The 25947-nt window shown below is 37.8% G+C and overlaps 3 protein-coding genes across 3 annotated transcripts; 2 read left to right on the forward strand and 1 right to left on the reverse strand.

Moving 5' to 3' along the window:
* On the reverse strand, positions 1 to 1278 carry LOC132272488 (F-box protein At3g07870-like). The gene has a single exon (XM_059773630.1). The coding sequence runs from the start codon at positions 1276 to 1278 to the stop codon at positions 1 to 3; it is 1278 nt and encodes a 425-aa protein (XP_059629613.1).
* A 20135-nt stretch (positions 1279 to 21413) lies between these two features.
* Positions 21414 to 23252, forward strand: LOC132272489 (uncharacterized). Its single transcript, XM_059773631.1, has one exon. It carries the CDS (start codon positions 21414 to 21416, stop codon positions 23250 to 23252), a length of 1839 nt encoding a protein of 612 aa, XP_059629614.1.
* Positions 23253 to 23270: 18 nt separating this feature from the next.
* On the forward strand, positions 23271 to 24167 carry LOC132272490 (uncharacterized). Its single transcript, XM_059773632.1, has one exon. The coding sequence runs from the start codon at positions 23271 to 23273 to the stop codon at positions 24165 to 24167; it is 897 nt and encodes a 298-aa protein (XP_059629615.1).
* The last annotated feature ends 1780 nt before the right edge of the window (positions 24168 to 25947 follow it).

Here is a 25947-nt window from a genome sequence, read left to right on the forward strand (position 1 = left end):
TTACTGTTTTGACCTGATATTTACCATCCTCAAACCACCTGTGCTTGCAGCATCTTTGAGTGAAGAAAAGCTTGGACGGTAGGGAAGTGCACAAAACTCTAAACCTCGAGTACAGTTTAAGCGCTTTGTTTTTAAATAAAGACCATGCAAGTAGAGTGCAGTAGAACTCCTTTCTTTGGGATTATAAGAAAACATATGTGAATCATACCAATCACATGAAAACAAGATCTCTCCATCTCTCCAAAGTGTGGCGGGTAAGAAGGTCTCCCCATTTCTCCAAACGCTGCTTGGTGGATACATCATAGGCTGAATTGAGTTTTTCAAAATACGGATTTTAGTCCAAGACTCAGCTACTCCATAATCATTCATTGACCAAATATCAAGATAATCCGAGGAATTGTGATATATGCAGAGACAATTTCGCAACACCCCCACTCTGAGAGAATGGATATTTATATTTCTCAAGTCAGGAGGAAGTGGGATAGGGCGGCAGACATGTTCTTTATCCAAATGAAATGAATATATAAATTCAGAACTTGTACCACTCGTCCAATGAACAGCTCCATTCAGTGTAACACCCCACCACTCGATTCCGAGTTCTGGTAATGGAGCATCCCCAACATATCTCCAAGTATCAGTTCCGAGAGTATAAACCACAACCTCCGAGTGAAGGGTTGTTCCTCCCAACACATCTGAACCAAATCCAACGATTTTATAGTGACCCGTTGCCCCACTAAATCCAAATATGCAAATGAAAACCTCTCGCTTCCTTTCGAGTTTGGGAACAAGAACACATTCCCCCAAAATGGGATTGGTTATGGAAAGAGTGTTGCCATTCGTCAAACACAACAGGCCATTACAAGAACCCACTAATCTTAGATGTCGATAATGAGGTTTAAAATGGAGTCTGAACCTCATTGGGGAGTGATACCCACGAACGTATTTCGAGTCCTCTCCAAGGTCTAGCAAGTAAAAAGAATGTAGATCCCAAAACACAATGTCAGTGACGTTTGGTCTGGTCTCACTACAAATTTTAGTAAAATAAGGATCTTGAGCGATTAAGTAATGCCAGGTTTTACAAACGCGCCTGCAATTCAAGAGGGTCATTGTTGGAAGGCTCGAAAGAATAGCGACGAGGATGGAGGAGGGAAGATCAACAAGAGAGGTTTTATTTTCTTCACCTTCTTCTTTTACATTACAACTGCATAATTTCATCAGTAGGTTTGAAAGGGTTGTCCCTAGTCTTGTATTTCTTCGTGTTCTTCTGAGCCTTTCCATTTCGAGACAAAGTGTTAAATGATCCTGATGCAATAGAAACTCATTCAAAATGCTTACCACTTACTTTTATACGTATATATCTATAATAAACAAAAGAACATGTTAGAATATATTGTTATAATCCTAATCCTAGTATACAATATATTCTAACAGAACATATAGGAAAACTCTTGATCTGCACTCCGTAGTAGAAACCCTAAAAAAAAAAAAAAAAAAATTACAATATACAGAGGCTAAAACATATATTGAAAAAAACTTGAATTTTCAACTTCAATCTTATACCTTTTTCTTCAGCAAAACATATATGGAATTCTGAAATTCAGCAGATTGAAATTACAAGGCACAAAATCAAGAAAATAGAGAGCAATTGTTCTTTAACACGGACCACTATAAATGGGTAACAAGAATAAACAGAAGAAGAAAATCGTACCTGGGCTGCGAAGACTAGGGTTTGTCAGATTCAGAAGGAAGATAAGGGCTTGCATGTTCAAAAGAGATTCTAAATCCAAAAGATTAAGGGAGAGCCAAAATTGGAAAGAAAGAATATAGAGGTAGAGTCAATTACGTTTCATTTAAGTTATCAGACCAGTGGATGCAAGTGACGTGAGAGTCCTATTTCCCAATACATGAACCTTAGTTGTGTGGTGGGTTAAAAAAAAGAAAAACCCATAATTTTTTTTTTTTCGCCTCTTGCACTGTGTAACGGGTGCATCCAATCAGGGACGGAGGGGCACGTACCCCTGGCGTGATCCGCCCTCTACAATATTTGTGGTATTTTTTTTATTTTTTTCCATAAATATGAAAAAAAATGTATACAGTATTCCCTTAAATATTTTAGTTTCTAAAATTATCTCTAAACTTTTTCTTTAATTTCCCTTTTATTCTTCAAAATCCTTTAATTTTCTTAAAAGAAAAAGTCAAATTTTCCTTCCTTGATCAAAGTTTAACCTCTTTTCAAATTCTCTCATTTTTTTTTTCCTTTTTCTTTTTATATATTTTAAATTCTTCTTTTTAACGTGCATATTTGAATAACTTTTAATTTTCTTCTTCTTCTTCTTCTTTTATATATATATATATATATCGCATGCCCCTCCACTTGAAATCCAAGCTCCACCCCGCGCACCACATGTATATTACATGAACGATCCAGATGTGTCCCATCCATTCTAGATGTGTCCCATCCCTTCCCGCACATGCGCATGTAGTGCACAACTAGGGCCGGCTCGACCCTTAGGCGACTTAGGCGGTCGCCTAAGGCCCCAGCCAATAGAAAGGCTCAAAAATTTTAAAATTTTCTTATATTAAGTTTTACTATAATTATTTCCTAATATTATTAAACTCTAATTAATATAAAAATTTTATATTAGGCCTCAAATATTTATATCCTAAAATAACTTTTTTGTTTATTCACCACTCGTTTCGATTTTATATTATGCCTCAAATATTTATATCCTAAAATAACTTATTTTTTATCTTTTTTATCTCTCCTTATTCATTCCGATTTTATATTAGGCCTCAAATATTCTTTATTCTAATTTAACTTCTTCTTTTTTCTCTTTTCTCTCTCCTCCCTCATTATGTTGAACTCTAATTGATACATAAATTTAATATTACCCTCCAAAGATTTACTTCCTTATATGACTTTTTTTTCTCTCTTTTTTCTACTCTCATTCACGTTTTACAGTAAAACCAATATAGAAATTTAATTTTAGGCCCCCTAAAAATTTGTATCATTAAATTTTTTTTTCCCTCTTTCTTTCTCTCTCATTCATATTTTTTACAACAGCACTAAAAACATTTTGGGTAAGATACACCAACAGTAAAATATTAAATATCTATTTAATGCTGTTCAGAAAAATAACGAAAATTTTTCATTATTTATTTTATTTTTTATTATGTTTTATATTTTTCTTTTGAATAAGTCTTCTCCTCTCACTCTCATTATAAGTTTACAGTTATTATGAACACATTTTTATTTTATTGAAAATTTGTAGAAATATTGGATTTGGGTTTTCCGAATCAGGTTAAATGGTTCCTTTTCTTTAATTATTTTTTAATTTTATTAACTTTTGTTATTATAAATTTGGGTGTATATATATTTGTATATATTGTTTTTGAGTTATGACTAATTTTATTTATATTATTAAAAAGGCTACTTTTTTTTTTCGCCTAATGCAAATTAGATTGTTAAAAAGGTCACTTTTTATTTTTTTGCTTAAGACTCCAAATTAGATTGAGCCGCTCCTGTGCATAACGATTCTGATGTAGACACGCCTAACGCAAATTAGATTGTTAAAAAGGTCATTTTTATTTTTTTGCCTAAGATCCCAAATTAGATTGAGCCGCTCCTGTGCATAACGATTCTGGTGTAGGCACACCAAATACCTTCAACACTTACCATTTTTGGATTTTTAAAACATTTTATTAGAAGCAAGTGTATCCTAAAATAATTAAAATATTAAAATATTAACCACGTACTCTTCTCTAATCTCCACCTTCTTTGTTTTTTTGTCTTATCAACATATGACAAAATCCCAAAATTAATACACTATATAGAAGCTAAAACATACAAGCGAATTTAACTTTTTAAGAGATGAGTTTTAATATATATATTTTTTTATTACAGTAGTAGTGAATGAATTATCATATTATTCACAGTGGGTTCATAAACATGTAATGGTTTATTTTTATAAATTCAATGCAAGAATGTTCAAAAAAAAAAAAAAAAAAAGAAAAAAAATTCATCTTTTCATTTTTAGATGTCCCAAAATAAAAAGCTTTTATTTTGGGACATCTAAAAATAAAAAGATGAATTTTTTTTTGGAACACAGGGAGTATATTGGAAACAACTTGAATTTATAAGTTCAATCTTATACATTTCTTTTTCAGCAAAACATATATAGATTACTGAAATTCAGCAGATACAAATTACATGGCACAAAATCAAGATAAGAGAGCAATTATTCTTTAATACCACTACAAATGGGTAACAAGAATAAACAGAAGAAGAAAATCGTAACTGAGCTTAGAAGATTAGGACTTAAAATTTTAGATTCAAAAAGAAGATTAAGGCTTGTATGTTCAAAAGAGATTCGAAATCCAAAAGATCAAAGAAAGCCAAAATTGGAGAGAAGAGAGAGGTAGAGTCGATTGGGTATCGCAGAAGTTTTTTTTTTTTTTTTTTTTTCGAATAGTGAATTTCAAGTTTTATATATAATATAAACAGTATTACAGACCCATAAAGATAATCGGCCAAGAGAAAGAAAAGAAATTACAACCCAAAGCAAAACAGGCCCCAGAGGTAGAAGCCCAAGAAGAGCTACGGCTAACAGTTGAAGTTCAGTAGAGAGAACTTCACAATCCGGTGAAGCATGGACAAATCCTCCATATCCCCACTGTTAGGTGTCAGGTGGTTTCGCCGGTGGCCTCAAAACAGACAATGGAAGGTCCCAATCATCAACAATCCTTCTGCTTACAGGTGAGTTAGGGAATGTGGATGCCATCAGCTTCAATTGGACAGTGTCGAGAGTGAGATGTAGGATTGTGTTTTGTGACTTTGTTTTCTTCTTGAAAATTCTTCTATTGCGCTCGTTCTAGACATGATAGACAAGTGAAGCCAAAACAAACTCCGAAACTGAGCTGCTGAGTGTTAAAGTGTCTCTTCTCCAATTATGAGAAATCCATGAGATCGAACTTCCCAAATTTGTTGGCATGAAGTAATACCCACAACGTGCTTGGATAAATGTCCATAAAAGGGTTTCCCAAAAGAGCATTTAAAGAAGAGATGATCGTGATTTTCCAATTCATTGTTGCATAGAACACATATGGTGGAGTTGATGTGATTAGTGCATTTTCGATCTAGTGTTGGCAACCTGTGTCTAATGGCAATCCATAGGGTAAATGAGTGCTTGGGAATTGAGAGCTTAGGCCAAACAAGGTGAGCCCATGGTACAGATCGATGGTAGATGGTGATTGAGATATTTGATGGTTTGTGGAATTAAGAATTCACTTGATGATAATGGTATCCAACTTAGCTCGTCCAGTTTGTGTGGGATTGGTTGTGGTAATCTGTGCAATTGGTGTAACTGTGGGATGATGTTGGTGACAGTAGGAGGAAAGGACCATGTAGAACCATAGATGAAAGAGCTAACCTTCGTCGTACTGTCATAAGGTGACTCACTAAGCTGTTGGGGGTAAATAAGCTGGTATAAAGGGCCAAAGTAACACCATTTGTCAAACCAAAAATTAATATGTCTTCCATCCCCCAATTTCTAGATTGACAAGAGGCCTAAATGCAGCCCTAAGTTGAAGAAGTTTCCTCCAATTCCATGAGCACTGGCTAGGAGTCTTCACATCCCAGATACTTCTACCTTTAAATAGGTAAATGTCTACCCACTGCACCCATAACATGTCTTTGGATTTGAACAAATGCCAAAGGTGCTTCATTACAGCTACTCTGTTCTAAGTGTACAAGTTTGGTAGTCCAAGACCCCTAACTATTCTAAGTAAGCAGTAGTACTCCCAAGCCACTTTGGTTCCAGTTTTCTTGAGTGCTGGCCCAAACCAAAGAAAGGCTCTGAATATTATGTTGAGTTCCTTGATGATGCTTGCAGGGAGTATAAACTTTAAGCTCCAATACATTTGAGCAAAAAATAAAACAGCCCTAATAAACTGCAATCTTCTTGCGAATGATAAGTCTCTGCTGGTCCAGTGAGCAATTCTGGAGGTAACCTTATCAATTAAGGCCCTGCAATCATGGGCTTTAAGTATAGATGTGATCAGTGGAACACCTAAGTATCTCACTGGAAGTTCACCCTTTTTAAGTCTTATAAATGATAAGATGGTGTGCTTAGTTGCTTCATTGATACCAGAGAGGAAAATTTGGCTTTTGCTGAGGTTTATTTGGAGGCCTGATAGGAGGGAAGAAGTATCAATTGCAAGCTTACGTTTCTGAATTGATAGGAGGCTGCCATGAGAGAAGAGCATCAAATCATTAGCAAAAATGAGGTGAGTGAGTGATAAGGCCTTGCATCTCCAGTGGCATCTAAAGGGTCCTTCTAATGTGAATTTGCTTATAATAGAAGAGAACACTTGCATTACAATAACAAAGAGGAATGGTGACAGTGGATCCCCTTGCCTAAGGCCCTTGATGCCTTTGAAGTAGCCATTAAATTCCCCATTAAGTGAAATGGTGACGGAAGGTGTAGTAACACATGAGTGTTTCCAGGAGATGAAAGTTTGAGGGAAGCCAAATAAGTGTAGTGTGTCAAAAACGAAATCCCAAGATACAGAATCAAAGGCTTTTTGGAGATCCATTTTAAGTGCACATCTTGGTGAGTTCCCTTGCCTGTGGTATCCAGTGAAGAGTTCTTGGGCTAATAGGATGATGTCATTATTGTTCTGCCTTGAATGAAGGCAAATTGTCCAGGACATATTATGTGGAGAAGTGTAGGCTTAAGCTTGTTAGCTAATAGTTTAGAGATACACTTGAAAATAGTTGAACAACATGAGATTAGCCTAAAATCATTCATGGATGTAGGATTAGATTTTTTTTTTTGGGACTAGAGAGGATGTGGAATTGACTTTCCCAAGCAATTTCCCATTGAGAAAAAATTCTCTAATTGCTAAAGTGACATTATGCCCAATCACACGCTATGCAGATTTAAAAAACTGGACATTGAAGCCATTTGGCCCAGGAGCCTTGTCACTATTTAGAGAGAACATGCATTGGTGGATCTCCTCATCAGAAGGAATGGCAAAAAGAGAAGGTAGAAAATGGTGTGGAAGATTGGGTTGGATGAAGGGGGAGGGAAAATCTATACCTGGGTATAAATGAGGATTCATACCAAGTGCCTTCTGAAAGTGTGAGACAAGTTCATATTTGATGTCCATCTTAGTATCAAGTAATCCCCCAGTGGATGATGTGATTGAGGAGATCTTATTCCTGTTGTATATTGAGGATAGAGACTTGAAGAAGAATGAGGTGTTCGAGTCACCTTCCTTTAGCCACAGTACCCTAGATTTCTGCTTGGAAGTGGACTCCTCTGCATTTCTAAGACTGGTATAGACTGAAAGGAGTAATTGTTCCTGGGCTCTTAGTGATTGGTCATTTGGAACACTGTCAAGTGCTTACTAACAAGCAGATAATGCATCATTTGCATCTTGAACATCTCTTTGAATTGTACTAACATTCTTTGAGAATTTCAGCTTGAGGGGATGTTTAAGACTCTTGAGCTTAGAAATAAATTGTCCCTGAGCATGATTACTCCATAAGGAGTGGATAAGGGCCAATAAGTCATCATTTTTGGCCCAACAGTTGAAAAATCTGAAGGGAACTTTCCTCTGTGGTTTGGGTTTCCAAGGTTAATTAACATGGGACAATGATCAGAGATGCCTAGTGTATCAAAATCGCAGTGGAATAAGGGAAAGCATGGGTTCCAGAGGTCATTAATGAAAACTCTATCCAGTTTCTTGGAGATATTAGAGACACCAGGGCTCTTATTGGTCCACGAGTGAAATATTCCTGAGAAATTAAGGTCCTCCAAGCTAGAGTGTTATGTAAACAGTTTCTGAAATCAAGTATTACCTTAGTGGTCCTCTTTGAGCCTTCAAAATTTTCTCCACCAGATCGTATGACATTAAAATCGCCACCAAGAATCCATGGAGATGAGGAAAGTGTGGAGGAGTGGCTAACAATGTCAGCCCAAAGACTTTCTCTTTCAAGTGCATCATTGGCTCCATAGATGAAGTTAATATAAAAGGAAGTTCTGCAGCTTAGAATAATGGCATGACAGTGAATAACTTGTCTGAAACAATTGAGGATTTGAATATCAATTGAATTGGGATTCCACAGAACCTAGATTCTGCCCAGTGGAGAGAATTGGTAGTTATGTGCTATCTTCCAAGAGCTGGCAATAACTTTGCGCACCATTCCAATATTTGCATATTGAATTTTGGTTTCAATGATAGATGCAATGTCTATCTTCTTATCATTTAGAAGCTTCTTAACTTCTTTCTGTTTTAAATGGAAATTAAGTCCCCTTATGTTTTAAATAGCTATTGATACCATTTAATGGTATTAAAAAAGCTACCACCTGGGAATAAATTCCCACTTTGAGGAGTGCCAAGCTTCCTGGCCTGTCCTTTCTTCGACTTGCTACCTTGTTTGATTTTTTTCTTATATAGCATTGCAGGGAGGCTAGTGAGTGAATCAGTGTCAGAGATATTAATTAGCAGCTGCCTATGTGGAGGGTAATGGTTGAGAGGTGATGACACAATTGAGGGAGGATGAGTTTGGTGAGTTGGTGACAACAAGCTCCTCAGCATTAGTTTCAGGGACAATCTCAGAGCATGACATCTGGTATGAGGAAAAATCAACCATGAGTTTATCTTGGGGCATGAAGTAGTGAGTAATGACATTTTGTCCACGGTGAATGGGTTGGTGAGTTTTGAATGGGGTGAGTTATTCGATGATTGAGACTTCAAGGGTGAGAGATGTGAATGTTGATGGTGGGAGGGTAAGGGTATGATTTTCCATTCAGATGATGGAGTTTTCCTGGTGGGTGATCCTGCAGGGTATGAGGTGGTTGAGTGGCCGAAACATTTGCATTTGTGGCAAATAGCAGGACAACCCTGATACTTAACCTTGGCATTGATAATTTTCCCTGAGCTTTAATGAATCTTGAGTGTTGATGGAAAATCAGAAGTGGCCTTGACCTCCACACAAACTCTAGCAAACCTTGTTTTCTGCTTGCTTTCAGTGATATGGTTAGCAAATAATGGTTTACCAATACTGTTTGTGATGTAACTTAGCCCGGGTCTTGTCCAGAAGTTAAGAGGTAGTCCTATGAGCTTTATCCAAATGGGTATGGTAGGGTGTTAAGTCCTCTGGAAGCATGGTTCCCAGTGATTGAGAATCAGAGGCTTGTTGGCAAAAAAACCAAGGTCTATCCTCAAGGATGGCTTTGCATTCTTCAAAAGATGTGAAGTTGAACTCGAAACTACCCTTTTCAAAACTAGTAACCTTGGCAAGACCCTTGCTAGAGTTCATTTGAGATGTCCCTCACCATGCTGAAGGGAAGGGGTTTATGGACAAAGTAGCCCATTAGACTTCAATTTAGAAGAGCAAGGCCAGCATGCTCAATCTTAGGGGGAGGTGAAATAGTACTATTTGTGTTGCATAAAGGTAAGAGGGATTTTGGGTTGTGACTTTTGGACAATGGCAGCCCATGTAGGTTGTGGGGAGGGGGAGGGGGGAATGGTTGTGTCTGATATGTCATTTTGGGGGTGATGATTCGTGTTTGGCTTAGGCAGTGGTAGGGGTAGGGGTGGTGTATAGATATGGTTGATTAGGTTAGGTGGAGGACTAAGGGGTGGTGGATGTTAGGTGGAACCACAGTGCTTTTTGCCTGACAGGGAGGGAGGGTGGGACTTTGGTGAAAAGTGAGGTAGGGACATACCTAAAATAGGGGAATTTGAATTTAAATTCAAATTAGGATCAACGGCAAGCACATAATGATTCTGGTGGTCTTGGTGGTGGAGGGATGAGCTGCCTTGTTGGAGTGGTGGCTGCTGCTGGTCATCTTGATCAGTGTCTGAGATATGATTATGTTGGATGATTTGGTCACTAAGGATATTGATGTGTGCTTTCAGGGCCTTTTGGTGCTTCATTTCGTCCCCAATGAGCCCTCTAAGCCACTCCACTTCCTCAAGCAAGTAGGAATATCTATAGTTGCTCTAGAATTCAGCAAGCTCAACTCGTAGCCTAAAGAATTCGTCAATCATGGCATGGGTGTTACTTGGATCAACATTAGCAAGAATGTTGTTATGATCATCAATGAAGTGAGAGTGTTCATGGTCTGGTTTAGTAACTGAGAATGTGACTCTTTTTGGAAGTTGGGGTGGTGGATGCTTAATGGTAGAGGTGGTTTTGGGTTGTGAAGTTTTCCTTGTAGGAAGAACATTGGCTGAGGTAGGTGTTCTTTTGAGGATTGATGTGGATGGTTGTTGAGCGGAGTGGGAATGGTTAGTAGTATGGATAGTATGATGGTTAAGTGATGGAGGTGGGTGGAATGGTGGTTTGAGAGGGAGAATGGGAATGGTTAGTAGTATGGATAGTATGATGGTTAAGTGATGGAGGTGGGTGGAATGGTGGTTTGAGGTGGTTTGAGAGGGAGTTCCGGATGGAGGGTTTGCTGGTTCTCGGAGCTCTCATTGTTGTTGCGTACAACTGATTCATCAAGTGAGTGATCATGAAAACTTTCAATTATTTCTGTGTGTGTGTGTGTTGTTGCGTACAACTGATTCATCAAGTGAGTGATCATGAAAACTTTCAATTATTTCTGTGTGTGTGTGTGTGTGTGTGTGTGTGTGTGTATGTATATATATTCATACATCTTATCCAAACACACACACACGCATGAATATTGATCATGACATCCTTCAATTTTCAGGGACGAGATCTAACGCATCAAGGCTGTAAATCCCGATATTAGCCACAGAAAAGCCTTTAGTGCTGCTGCAACTGCAAAGAACGTATCGCATCGTTGAAGTTATCAGACCTATAGTGGATGCCAGTGACGTAAGAGTCCTAATTCTCAAGACATGAACTTGTGGGTAAAAAAATTAAGGGTGACCATATTTAACACGCTAACTTGACTCAAACACCACACCCGATAAGTAGGTTTGAGGTTGGCTTAACTCAACCATCAACTGAATTCCTTCGCCTCAGGGAATACATTTTAACATGGAAACACAATTGGGTATGCATCAAACAAAAAAGCAAATTTCAGAACAGTTGGATGTTTATATATTAAAGATGAAGAACATTAAGTACATATATCCTCAAACAAAATGTGAATGGCTTGAATAATGTCATTTCCAACACACACAACAAGAAAAGAAGTGTCAAGAATTGATTAGAATGTCTGTTAGTGAAGTCCCAAAACCAACTCCATATATCTCTAACCATAGGACAGACCACAAAAAGATGGTCCCAGTAGCTCCCTTCAAACAATCATGACTGTGATGTTTGGGAGCTGGAATAAAACAAAAAAAATGAAGAAGGTTAAGTCAGACTCAGATTAGGCTGGGCCGTTAGGATTCTAGGGCTTCTATATCGAACCCAATTTTAGGCCCGTATAACCAAATATCTAAACACTAAAAAATTCGATCTGTTACTATGTTTAACTAGTTTAAAGGTTTAGGCCCAAATGGTGGGTTCAAACTTCATACTGTATAATAAACTTTCCTTCTCTCTTCTTCTTTTTTCTTCTATTGTTATTATAATTATTTTTAAAATTTTTGTATTACTAAATGACTATGTTAAGGATGATTAAACCTACTTTCATTTATTATTTTCCTTAAAAAACACAAAAAAGAAAAAATGCAAAATTAAACCAGAAAAGTCCATACTGGTAGATTGTAAAGTATCATAGAGAGGATAGCATAATTCGTTCAGAGTAAAGTTGAAGTTGATAAAATAGAGAATCTGTATAGAGTTTGTAAAGGTATGAACATTTAGGAGGAGAGTTTTGGGGACTGATTCTATATATATATATGAATCACATTTGTAATATCGAATTATAACTTATAAATAGATAGGGCTGCAAGTTGGCTCAGTCCCAACCCAACCTCAACCTGAAATCGGGTTTGGCTGAGCCAGTCCAAATTCTACTCAAAATGGGTTATGTCCATAACCCGACACAAACTGGTCGAACGGGTTTCACTTGTCTTATCAAAATTTTTAAAATGGTTAGGGTAGGGCTGCAACTCGGGCAGGTTGGGCACTCATCTCAAGCTAGGCCCATATAGAAAATCTTCAATCCAAGCCCAGCCCGCACTAAGCCTGCATAAATCCAAGCACATTACCAACTTGACTACACTCTTATGATTTAAATATAATTATAAATATATATAATATTTTCTGGCTCGGGTTGGGTTTTCGGCTTCATCCATATCAACCCAAACCAACGCGAATTGAATTCGGGCTCAAAATATATAGCCCAAGGCCAAACTAAAATTAGAAAAATATTGCCCAAGTCCACAAAATTTCGGGCTGAGCTCAGGTTATTTCAGATTAGGCTCGCCCGAGTTACAGCCCTAGTTGGGGGTGGAGGTGGTTGGAAAATTTGAAAAAACTTCCATTTAAAAAAACTTATGATTAACCTCGGGATAAGATTTAAAAAACTTCCATTTAAAAAAACTTATGGAAAAACTTCATTTTTAAAATTTTGATAGAAGTTTTTTCAAATTTTTCAAAAATTTTTAATTCATTAATAATTTTTAAAAATCTTATCAAAATTGTGGCCGTGAAGTAGGGATTGAAAAATAAAATTGAATACAAACACCCCATGAGATTTGGCATAAGGACAAATAAATAAAAGTTGTACTATTTTTTAATAATTAGACCCTCTCAAGTTGGATAAAATAGACAAAGACACCCGATAATGATAAATTAACTTTAGTACCCTTGATATAAAATTAACAAATACAATTAATTTAAATACCCTTAAATCAAATAAGTTTAAATAGATTATTTGGTAAAACCCATTTGATAAACTAAAAATCCTTACTCTCTTCTTCTCTTTCCCCTCTTTCGGACCCTTACCCACACAACTAATACACGCGCGCACATATATATATATATATATATATATATATATATATATATATATATATAGTTTTTGCAATTGGGTCTTGTGGCTCCTGTAATTGTGTTTAGAGCAATTGGGTCTTGCACATTGTTTAGTGCTGTGCGTTGAAGAAGATGAACAGTGACAGAGGGCATAAGGTAGTGTTTGGGTATTGGGAAATTTAACCACCTCCTCGGAGAAGATGTACAATACTTTGGTTCGGAATTGAGCCCTCTGTTTGAGGAATTTAAGGTCAAAGTGATGAGTTCTAGTCAGCGATTGCAGACCCGAAGTGTTATTCAAGTGCAATTTTGATTGAAAAAAAATTAAGATATGAGATTAACCCAAGTATTAATCGTCAATGATCTGGTGATAACCGGGGTTGTAGCCGTCGTCGCCGATCTAGTGATTGCTGGTGGTGTTACCGATGATTGGTTGTCTCAATAGCAAGAAGTGGAGCAGAGATGGGTTGCGGGTGGTGGTGATTGTATATATATATATATATATATATATATATATAGATATAGGTATGAACAAACAAACAGAATAACAGAAACTACAAAAACCATCCAAGATCACTGAGTTTAGTGGCATTATATTATATGATTATTCTGAATTCTGAAAGCTACCTGCATACAACAAAATGCAACTTAATTTCAATACAGTTTTCTTATCTAGTGGGTGATCTGTGTGGTTGTGCCATGTTTGTTTCCACGTGGATTCACTTTCACAACTTTGGGGGATATATATATATATATATATATATATATATATATATATATATATATATATGGTTAAGTGCCAAAAACCCCTTTGTGCCGAACAAGTCTCTACTTTTTGAAAAAGTGCATGCAAGTCCACAAAATTCAAAAAAGGTGCATAACCGGTCCCTCTGACAACTTTTTACAAAAAGTAAAACTTAAAACCCCATTTTACCCTTTTGTTACCTATTTTGCCCCTCACCATTTGTGCATAAAAGACTCTCACCATTTGTGCATAAAAGTCCCTCACCCCTAAACCCAATTTAGCATTTGTGCATGAAAGTCCCTCACCCCTAAACCCAATTTGTGCCGCTGTTTCTATTGCTGATCTTTTCTTGGTCCTCTCTCCAAAAATGAGATTCTTGTTTCCCAACATGTTAAACATGATTTCCACAAACCAAAAACCTTGACTATTTTGAATACACTAATTTTTCTGCCAAATACGTTGTACCCTTCGTTTTCAGGGTCTGCCTGAACTTCAATTTCATTTTTTTCACACTTTTGGGTATTCAGAATTGGTGTTCTACTCATCATTCATTTAAAGAAACTTTCCACTCTAATTGAGTCACTAAAAACCAAAAAAAACATCCAGAACAGGTAGTTTTCTGATCACAAAGCAGAGGTGCCTTTAATCTATGGAGTACCCTTTTAATTTCTAGGGTACCCTTGTTGATACTTGATGCTATTACATGGGTCTTCATGAGTATGTGAATCATCTGAAGTTAATTTCTTTATAGAAGTCTAAAAATCCATTATGAAGCATATGGGTTTTGGCCTTTTGGGTCAACACTGGTCTTCTTCCCAGTTTATAAAGTTTGAAGCTTAAACCATGAAATTCATTACCACAATGAGACTGCCCCTTCTGATATTAATCCTTTTCAATAGTACTTGTGTGTATTGCCAAAGGCTTGCTGTTATAAATATAGGTGCACTTTTAACTTTCAATTCGCTGATTGGTAGAGCTGCTTGCGAACGGCAAACCCGAACTGGAACAGCGGGCGATGGAAACAGAAAGATATGGGTTTTGATTTTTTGAACAATATGAAATGATATGTCGATATAGGTTTTGAACTTTTGATTCTTGCAGCAGATAGATAAACTAAAATATATGGGTTTTAAACTTCGTCACTGGATCAGAGCGCCGTTTCACCGCCTAGCTCACTAGTTCACCATCGGTATCTTGCGTCGCTAGGCTCGCTTTCTCTTTCTACAGCCCCTGTGATCACCGATAGCAGATCTGCCATCCATCGTCATCTACAAGAGTCTGTGCACGCCGTTCCGAGCTCACCGTCCTTCACCGTCGTTTCGAGTTGCTTGCACGCCATTCAGACCTCAAGCCGATAAGCACCGATAAGAGCATCACCACCGTTCAATTCAGACCCAGTCCTTGCTGTCACCATCATCGGAATAACCACTGTGCTTATCTCAACTGGAATCGCGACTCTTCCAGTAGATGTTCGTCGCCACACTCTGCCGCCACCGCGAAACTACCGTTCTTTCTCGCCATCAACTGAGCACATCCTTGCTCGTCTGCCGTCGCCGGAATAACGACTCTCATTGTTCGTCGCCACATTGCCGCCACCGCATCACCGTCGTTCTTCTTGCTCGCTGTCGATTGAGCACATCCTTGCTCGTCCCCAGTGGGTTAGTCATAGCTTGCTGCCGCCCGACGTTCCATCTGTCCTCGCTCGCCGTCCCGTCCAGTCCCTTGTGCACCTCTGTTTGGGACATCATAACATATATATACACACACACACACACATACACATACATATATATATTTTTTAAAATATGAAAGGGCATGTTTGGTTTTTAATTTAATTATATTCAAGTTTAGGTTATTCCAATTTTATACAATTTCAGGTTTATATTATCCTTCTGCCAAACAAACCCCATTTTATACAAATTTGGACAAAAGGGTCATTTTACATAGCCGGTATTATAATCATTAATTTATTCAACTGAAGTGAGGGTATTATCGTCATTTTACACCACCAGGGACCCAATCGCACCAAATTGATAGTATAGGGGGGTTTTTTGCACTTAACCCATATATATATCTATATACACACACACATACACATATAGAGAGATGAAAAGGGTAATTAGTCATTTAAGTATTTTGATATTTTATAATTAAAATTAATAAAATAGTAAAGGGCAAAATAGACTTTTCACTTGTTTTAAAGTTGCGTTTGGATGGCAAATTTCACAAAAGGGGTGTGGTTGTCCAAAAATAGACAAACTTTCATCTGCATAGTCTTATTCCAAACCTCAGGGAGTATCAATGTACTTTACCCTTAAATTAATTGTGTAAACTCTTCCATGCATCATGACTTGTCAGAATTAATACACCTAGGAAATTATTATTATTATTATTATTTATAATTTTAAAAAAATTAAGTTTTTAAATATTTGTTGGATCTCTTAAGTCCCTAAATTAATAAGAATTAAATTTTAAGTATTAAGTTTTATGTGTTAATTTAATTTAAGATTTTTTTTTTATGCAATATGAATTTTAGTAACAAGTGACATAGTGTTGACACCCATTTTGGTATTTGGATTGCTAACCCATCTTCAGCCCAGTCATGAAAACCAAATACCCTTGGCACCCGTTTTGGTAATTGGGTTCTGGTCCTAATTGGATTTGATGAGCAGTGAAGCATTGGGCCGAGAGAATATAATGGGCTGAAACATGTGACAATGAGGTTGGGCTAGGAGGTATGTGGATTTGCAAATGATTTGGTTTCCGGCTGGGATAATGCAATGCAGTTAAGATGTTAGGCCATACACATCACATGGATATGGATTACAAGAGAAAGGGCAATGACGTGCTACACACAAGGGCATCACCGATCATATAGATTATATTTGAAATACTTTTGAATTTTATGTTGGATAAGATTTATATGTTTACAAGGTTTTAGTTAAGAATTAATATTTATCTAGGAACTTTAGTTTGAATTTAAATTCAGTATTTAGTGATGAGGTAGAGTTTTATTGTAATTAGAATACTTATTGGTAGGAATTTGTTTCTAACAATTTCTATAAATAAACAAAGAGGCATGCTGAACTAGAGGTCCAGCACCCTCAGAATCCTTATTATTATTTGTTTGCTTCTTTAAGCCTTTCTAAGAATAACATCCTTGCTATTTCTTCTTCATCTCTACCTCAATTTCTTAGTATCTCTCTCTTTCTCTCTCTCTCTTCTTCTCTCCTCATTCTTTCCTTTTCTTTTCTTGCTATATCCATTATCTCCCCCTTTCTATTCTCTTGTTACGTTACTATAATTTATTCATTGGTAAAGTCCTTTTAACTAAGGCAATATTGAACTCATTTAGGAGTTTATTTGTTCTCTATCTCCTATAATCGCCTGAAGTCAACATTCCCTAAGAGACTATAAGTTGACAACTCACAATTGAACCATATATTTGGTTCTGGCACGCCCGCAACACATCAATTTAAGATTGGCTCTAGCCAGCTGATTTTAGGGTCAACATTTTTGGCACGCCCGGTGGGACCTCATCAGGTGAGCAAGTATAGTAAGGATGCCTCCAAAGATAAGAGGTTCGAAAGGCGTGAATACAGGAGATAATACTAACGAAGAAAATCCACTGCGTAAGCGATGATGCCGACTCTTCTATTCCATCCGACGTTCCTTTGGGTCGGGTACTGGAATTGATTATGCAAAATTTTGATGCCCAGCAAGCTCAGATCGGTGAGGTGAGATCTCAAATGGGAGAATCAAATCAGCTTTTGGTTTCTCAAATTCATGAGATGAGATCGATGACAGGGGAGTTGAACCAAATGATGTATGCTCAGTTGGAGAAAATGAATCAAAAACTTGAAACCAATATATCGGTTAATCAAAGACGACATGATCAAGCTGAAGCATCTCATGTCAATGAGTCCATATTTTAGTGTATGACGGCTCCATTGGTGCATATATCCCAAGGACTACGAACAAGCACCGTACCGCCAAGTGCAGGACTTGGTGTTACGATCAGCAACGTGCCGAATCATATACTTGGCATGCCAATAGGAAATCCACCAATCTTATCAAATCCATTGGTGGTGAATCTTGTGCCGGTGTTCTAGCCATTAATGAATGATCAGCCTGTGCAGCGTTCCAATGAGCAGCTGATTCCACCAGTAAGAAATCAGCAAGAAGGTGTCGGCGATCTAAACCAAGGTAGGGTCAATCCTTTGATACCTCCAGTGGCTGCTGGGGGGCAAGTGAATGCCGATCCACAAAGGGAGTGGGTTAATCCATTCATTCCGCGGCACCCAAATGATCCTCCGGGAAGAAATGCAGGGATTGATAGGGCTCAGATTTTAGCTTTTATACAGGCCGAAGTGGCACAAGGTCGTAGACGTGCTCAGCCGGTATACAGAAAGCCTATCCTGATCGCATTGATGCCCATGAGTTGCCTAGAAATTATCGGTATCCCAATTTTTCTATGTACAGTGGCAAAGAAAATTTATCTACAATACAGCATATTGCAAGGTTCACTGCACAATATGGAGAAGCTGGTCCTAACCCTTGGTTAAGGATGAGGTTATTATCTAGCTCTCTTGCCGGGGCAGCTTTTGAATGGTACAGTAACTTACCGGCTAATTCTATTTAGACTTGGGATGAGATGGAGGAAGCGTTCCATACCCAATTCTACCGAACAGAGACAGAAGCTACACTGGCAGACATATCTCGATTATCTCAGTTACCGAGTGAATCGGTTGAGACTTTTGTTGCCAGGTTCAGAAAGGTTAAACTCAAATGCCGAGTAAGTTTGCCAGAATCAGAATACATCAAGTTGGCATTAAATGGTTTAGACATTGAACATCGCAAGAGGTTTGATGGGGTGGAGTTTCAAAATCTCTTTGATTTGGCAGGCAGGGCTTCTTAGTATGAGGAGATACTAAAAGAAGAGAAAGAGAGGAAAAATTCTTCTAAGGGTACTTGGTACAAGGACCCTAATTATGATGTATTCTCGGCAGAAGTTAGAGATGAATTAGAAGTTGACGTCGCAGAGGTTAATATAAAAAATTCATACGTTTGTGAGGTGTTGGTTAAACCAAAACCGACCACGGGGGGCAATTCATTAACGTCAACATCAGCAGCAAGGAAAAGTCCTGCCAATACCGGGAAAAGTTATTCTTTCGACTTGTCGAAAACAAATCAAATTTTCGATCACTTGATAGCCGATAAAATGATATCTTTGCCTAAAGGGTGTAGGATTCCATCGGCAAGTGACTTGAAGGGAAAAGAGTATTGTAAGTATCATAACTCTTGGAACCATGCTACTAATGATTGTACTATTCTATGAGGTGTATTGCAGAAAGCTATTGATAAAGGCACTTTAAAGTTCCCGGAGAAAACTCCGGAGACCATGAAGGTGGATACTAATCCGTTTCCAACAATCACATCTACAAATGTAATAAGCTTAGCTAAGCGAAAGGATCGGCAGGAGGAAGAGAAGTTATCTGGTGAATTTCTTTCGTCAACTGCGACACCTGAAAAGATGGCAAAATTGCAAAAGTAATTAAGGGAGGCTCAATTAGCCTTGATTGATAATGGTTGTTGCCCAAATTGCAAAGGAAAGCAACAACCAAAGGAAGATGTGCTAATGGACGTTCAACCAAAGAAGAAAAGAATTCTTGAGAGGCTTATTTTCCCGTTGAAGCCTGGGAAGGAGCTTCGACAAAGTGATTCCAGCAACAGCCATTTAAAAGCAGGAAGGCCAACTCGGCAAGGTGATATATCTAGCCGATTTCATTCCCAAAATTGGCATCCCAGTTTTAAGAGGCAGTCACCAATTCAGTCAGAGATTTGGGTACAGAAATGAGCTAATTCATATAGAGTACGAACTGTGAAACCAAGGACAGACTCGACTAAAGATAATTGGACTCGAGTTAATCATCCAAAGTTCCCTAAAGCTCAACAATCTCAGAATGGGGGTCTAACTCGATCTCAGAAGTGTAGAGAACAAAGGAAAAGGGCTGAGAAAAAAAAGAAAAGCTGAAGGAGGAAGCAAAGCAGTGCAAGTTGAGGTTATTGGCATTCCAGATAAAGATAACTCGGATGAAGAGCATCAGCCGACGTGGCCTAGATGTAACAATGAATTCAGAATTCAGTTTGGCAGTTTCCCAGACGAGATGTCATGTAACATGGCATTTGTATTACCAGCAATGTTCCAGGCTCCATCGGCATCAAATGCAAATACTGAGAAGAATGAGAAGGAAACTCAGCCGATTCGGAATTTATCAATTCTTTCCTTAGAATCGGCAGAGAAGGTGGTTTTTGAAAAACCTCTGTTAGCAATGACTCAACAGCTCAGGCCTTTGTATGTTAAGGTGTGGGTAGAAGGTCAACCTATTAATCGAGTCTTGGTAGACAATGGCTCGGTTTTGAATGTTATTCCAGCAAACACATTGAAGAAACTCGGCAAGAGTATGGAAGATATTATTCCTACTGATGTAGCAATTTATGGTTTCAATGGAGGTTCTACCAGCACTAAAGGGATCCTTCCTTTAGAAGTAGAGGTTGGAGGTAGGACGTCTTATGCGGCATTTTTTATTATTGAATCCACGGCTTCCTATAACTTGTTATTAGGCCGTGATTGGATTCATCCGAATATGTGTATCCCATCATCATTACATCAGATGCTGATTTTTTGGGATGGAGATAAAGTAAAAATAGTAAATGCCGATGATAAGCCATTTGTGGCAAAAGTGTATTCGGCAGATGCTGTTTTATATGACGAAGAATGTGTTCCTATCCGGTTTGTGGGAATAGGAGCCGATGGAAGACCAACCTCGGCAACTATGAGAAGAAGTCTTGCCGATCGTAAAATAAGCGAGTTACAGCAGGAGAATTCTAGGCCGAAGGTAAAATGCCCTCAGCTTGCTATAATTGAAGAAGTTATTGATGGAGACGAAACTTGAAAGGGAAGCTGCTCGGCAGCAAGCCTTTAGGGCTGCTTGCATCAGGCTTCAAGCGTACATCACCGAAAAACGACTAGAGAAAGAAGCAATAATAGAGCCAGGACCATCGGTCAATCTTACTGAAATTAATCGGTTCAGTATTGAAAAGTTGGATGCAATTTAGTTGGAAGACTTGGAGTTAGCACCAGTAAAGCTCGACGATCTTAAAGCAGATACTCAGGATCCTTTAAAGGAGGTGAATTTAGATACTGACACAGAACCTAGACCTACTTATATTAGTACACTGTTAGAACCAAAATTACAAGCCGAGGTTATCGGTATGTTGAAACAATACAGTGACTATTTTGCTTGGAGCTATGAAGAAATGTCGGGTTTATCCAAAGATTTGGTGGAACATCGGTTGCCCATTAAAGATGGCTACAAGCCATATAAATAGCCACCTCGTCGAATGTCTCAAGAAGTAGTAGACAAAGTCAAGATGGAAATCGAACGATTGTTGGATGCTGGCTTCATTTGAATTACAAGGTATGTTGAATGGTTATCAAATGTTGTCCCTATTATCAAGAAGAATGGAAAATTACGTATATGTGTTGATTTCCGAAACATAAATTTGGCAACGCCAAAAGATGAATATCCAATGCCAATAGCCGATCAGCTGATTGATGTGGCTGCAAAGCACCAAATTATGTCTTTTATGGATGGACACTCAGGCTATAATTAGATTTATATAGCCGAGGAAGACATTCCAAAAATAGCTTTTAGGTGTCCCAGATCGATTGGAACTTTTGAATGGGTGGTAATGCCTTTTGGGTTGAAGAATGTTGGGGCCACATATCAACGAACCATGAATTCTATTTTTCATGATATGCTCGGTAAGTTTATGGAGGTGTACATTGATGATGTGGTGGTAAAATCAACAACAAGGAAAGAGCATCTAATCCACCTCAAAGCATTTTTTGAGAGGATGAGGGCTCATAAGCTAAAAATAAATCCAATAAAGTGTGCCTTTGGAGTATCGGCAGGAAACTTTTTGGGTTTCTTGGTTCATCAAAGGGGTATAAAGATTGATAGGAATAAAGCTAAGGCGATTATTGATGCTAATGCACCGAGAAGCAAGAAACAATTGCAGAGGTTACTTGGACAAGTGAATTATCTTAGGAGATTTATTGCTAATACAGCTGGGAAGTTACATGTGTTTTCCCCGCTACTTAAGTTAAAGTCGATGGAAGAATTCAGATGGGATGATATTCATCAAAGGGCATTTGACCAGATCAAGCAATACTTGTCGAGTCCTCCTGTCATGATGCTACCAAGGAAGAAATGGCCGATGAAATTATACTTATCGGCAGCTGAAGAATCCATTAGAGCTATGTTAGCACAAGAGAATGAAGCAGGAAGCGAGCAAGCAATATATTACCTCAGTCGAGTTTTAACTCCAATCGAGTGTAGATATACACCGATTAAGAAATTATGTTTGGCCTTGTATTTTGCAGCAATGAAATTAAGAGTGTATATGTTGCCTGTTTTGGTTTATATTGTTTGCCAAACCGATCTTATAAAGTATATGCTATCGAGGCCATTAATCACAGGCCGGATTGGCAAGTGGGCTTTGGCGCTAATGGAATTCAACTTTGCATATGTTCCACAAAAGGCAATTAAGGGAAGAGCATTGGCAGATTTTCTTGCTGATTATCCCTCGCCCGAAATTGAGTCACAAGTATTTGATGAGCTTGACTCGGCATCCATATTCATGACTCCATGGACTTTAATGTTCGATGGGTCAAGTACCAATGAAGGCTCGGGTGCTGGTATAATGATAATATCCCCAACAGGGAATCAAATCTTGTTTTCTTTCTTTTTGGATTTCAGGTGTTCAAATAATCAAGCCGAATATGAAGCATTAATTATCGGCTTGGAAATTCTGTTGGAAATGGCAGTCAAAGATGTCCACATTGTGGGAGATTCGAGTTTAGTGATTAATCAAATCTCAAAAGACTTTAGATGTTTGAATTGGCAATTAAGACCATTCTATTCGTTGGCAACCCAATTGGTTAACCAATTTCACAATGTGACTTTAGAATATAGACCAAGGGCCATGAATAAACTAGCTAATGATTTAGTACAGACAACTTCCGGAGTAAGGGTGCCGAGTGGAATGAAGGAAAGAGTAATGAAGATTACACGCCGATCTCTTCCATTAGCTGAAACAAGAAATCAAATTATGGAAGAAGTTTTTGCCACTGATGTTGCCGAATTGGATGATGATGATTGGCGAATTCCTTACATCTTGTTTTTGCAACATCTAACTCCTGAAGCCGATCGAAGAATTAAAAGAAGTGCAATCGATTATGTGCTTATGGATGGAGATCTTTATAGAAGATCGGTTGATGATGGTTTATTATTTCAGTACATAAGCAAGTTTGAAGATTTGAAGATTATGGCTGAGGTACATGAAGGGATATGTGGAGCCCACCAAGCTGGCATAAAAATGAGGTGGTTGATACACCGATATGGATATTATTGGCCAGGAATAAGAAAATATTGTATGACTTATACAAAAGGTTGTATAGACTGTCAAAAACATGGTCCAATGCAGTGGGTCCCAGCAATAGAAATGCAATTAGTAGTTAAACCATAGCCTTTTAGAGGATGGGCTATGGATCTAATCGGCAAGATTAATCCTCCTTCATCAAAGGGTCATCATTGGATTATTCTAGCTACCGATAACTTTACTAAATGGGTAGAAGCTGAGGAATATGTATCGGTAACTCATAATACCATTATACATTTTGTGGAGCGACATATCTTTCATCGATTTGGATTACCGGAAACAATTGTTGACGATAATAGATCTGTTTTTCAAGCAAATGAAGTATTACAACTTGGCCGTGATATGCAGGTGAAAATGGTAACTTCAACACCCTATTATGCTCAAGGGAATGGTCAAGCCGAGGCTTCAAATAAAGTTGTTATTGAAATTATTGAGAAAATGATAAAAAACAAACCAAGGTGTTGGCATGAAACTTTTTCAGAAGCCTTATGGGCCTATAGAAACTCAAAAAGGACAAGTACGGGAACAACTCCATATCGATTAACATTTGGTCATGATGCAGTGTTGCCGATGGAGTTAAACGTTAAATCGGCAAGGATAGCTTTGCAACATAATCTCATACCTGCTGATTATAACGAAGCTATGCTTATTGAGTTAGAAGATTTAGATGAAGTCCATAAACTTGCTTTGGACCACCTTATGGTTCATAAAGCAAAAGTAATGAGGGCTTACAATAAAAGGGTGAAGTTCAAGTCATTTACAGAAGGCGATATGGTGTGGCAAACAATCCTTCCAGCTGGGAAGGTGGATATAGTTTATAGCAAGTGGTCACCTACTTGGAAGGGTCCATATTTGGTTCATCAAGTATTACATGGAGGCGTTTACAGGTTAAAAGATCTAGATAGTGAAATCCATGAGAGACCAATAAATGGAAGGTACTTGAAGAAATATAATCCAACTATTTTTGACCTTATGGAGGAAAAGAAGACCTCCACTAAGTAAAAAATAGATTGGATTGTATTGTTTTGTTTTATGTTGTTTCGTTTTATGTAAGTTATTTTGAAGCAAATAAATCAAAATAAAGATATAGTAAAATGAAATTCCGGAGGTCATTATACCAAATATTGTCCAAAACATTAAATCAAGCCCACGAAAAGTAAGATTGTTCAAAACCATATTACAGTCCTTTGTAAACAGATAGTTCTTGGTGTAAGAAAAATGATCAAGGTTGGGTAAAGTTTGTGTAAAAAACTTCAAATTTGCCTTGAAACCGGCCCAGGAGGTAATAGTTTGTTGGAGCTTGGTCTCTGCTTGCTTCTTAGACCGCTCCAAATGAGGCAATTGGGTCTGCAACGCCTTGAATTTGGGAGCAGCAGTTTCAGCTTGGATTTTTAATTCTATCACTTTTTCATTAAGCTGGGTCTTGTCTAGCTATAACTGAGCCAGCTCGGCTGGAAGTTTCTTCTCTCTGATCTCTAACTCAGCAGCTTCTTTCTTCAAAGATGAGTGGAGTTTTTTGCCCATTTTCAAAGTTTTGGCCAGCTTTTCCTTTTCTTGGGTTTGAGTAGCACAATGGTGGAGGGTTTGAGTAGACTCGGCATAAGTAGTCATCATAGAAGGGACTTGAAGTTGGAAGTTCTTGAAGAGAGCTTGGTCACTTGAAGAGAATCTTGGATAACTACTCAAGAAGGACAAGGTTTCAGTTAACCCATTTTTGAATGAAGAGGCTAGAGACATGTAATGACCCGGTCATTTTCATTTCTTTCCCTTTCTTCAAATTTTGCGAATAAATTTTTTTCATTGTCTTTTCCTTTTCGGGTTCGATTTCCCACCTCTTAGTGTCATCTCGAGTACTCGAAAATGGTTTATGAGACTATTTCTTTTAGATTGACAACTTCCTTTGAGGACCGAGACATTTCCAAATTTTTTTGTTTTTTTGACACTATTCATTTTTTCGTCTTTTCCCTTTTTCGTCCTTTAGTCGTTTTTCATTTTTCCTTACTTAACCTCACTTTTTGTGCTCGGATTTGATTCCGGCTTGGTATACGGCCATGACATTTAAATTCCATGACATCTACATTTTTACTTTGGTAGAAATGCATATTAAATGCTTACTTTCTTTGTAAAAGCTATGAAAACAAGACTTTTTGTAATTATCCATAACTTGAGGGGTTTTTAGGTAATTAAGTAAAGTACTTATTTTTTTGTCTTAGGGACTATTTTGCAAATTAAATTGGAAGATATTTTCAAAAAGGACCTTTTTGCAATTTCTGAAAAATGTGACAAGTGTCACATTCCTATGGTGCCACTTGTTGATTTTGTGGTGGAAACACTTGGAAGCTTAATCTCATGACACATTGAGGGTGGAGATTCACCCACTTGTTGTCCTAGGATTGGTGCACTTGTTGGCATGGATGGTTAACAAGTGTAGGGTTAATATTTAATCTTGGAAACTTACTTGGATTCATGACAAGTGTAAGACTCACCTTTAGTCTTACATTAGTGTGTGTGTGAGAGGTAGTGCAAGAGCACCTAGTGAGTGGAGAAGCCCACCAATTTAGTTTAGGGTTTACACATTTTAATTCATTCATCACTTTCCTCTCAAGAACCCTAAGGAAGCCACCATTGGAGAAAAGCTTGACTAATAGCTTTGACTTCATTTTTGGTGCCCTTTCACTCACCTTAGAACTTTAAACTTGGAATACTTTAGGCTCCTCCCACTCTCCTCTTCAAAACCCTTGAAGGATCTAGCCTAACTCCTAGTTTAATTTTGGTATCTAGA

The sequence above is a fragment of the Cornus florida genome, unplaced genomic scaffold (genome assembly GCF_030987335.1).
Source record: "Cornus florida cultivar Cherokee Brave unplaced genomic scaffold, ASM3098733v1 CherokeeBrave_3.0.0_Hap2_Chr09, whole genome shotgun sequence".
In the NCBI taxonomy this organism is placed as follows: domain Eukaryota; kingdom Viridiplantae; phylum Streptophyta; class Magnoliopsida; order Cornales; family Cornaceae; genus Cornus; species Cornus florida.

Coding starts and splice junctions, on each gene's coding strand:
- LOC132272488 (XM_059773630.1), bottom strand. CDS start 1,278: ATGGAAAGGCTCAGAAGAACACGAAGAAATACAAGACTAGGGACAACC.
- LOC132272489 (XM_059773631.1), top strand. CDS start 21,414: ATGCCTTTTGGGTTGAAGAATGTTGGGGCCACATATCAACGAACCATG.
- LOC132272490 (XM_059773632.1), top strand. CDS start 23,271: ATGGATCTAATCGGCAAGATTAATCCTCCTTCATCAAAGGGTCATCAT.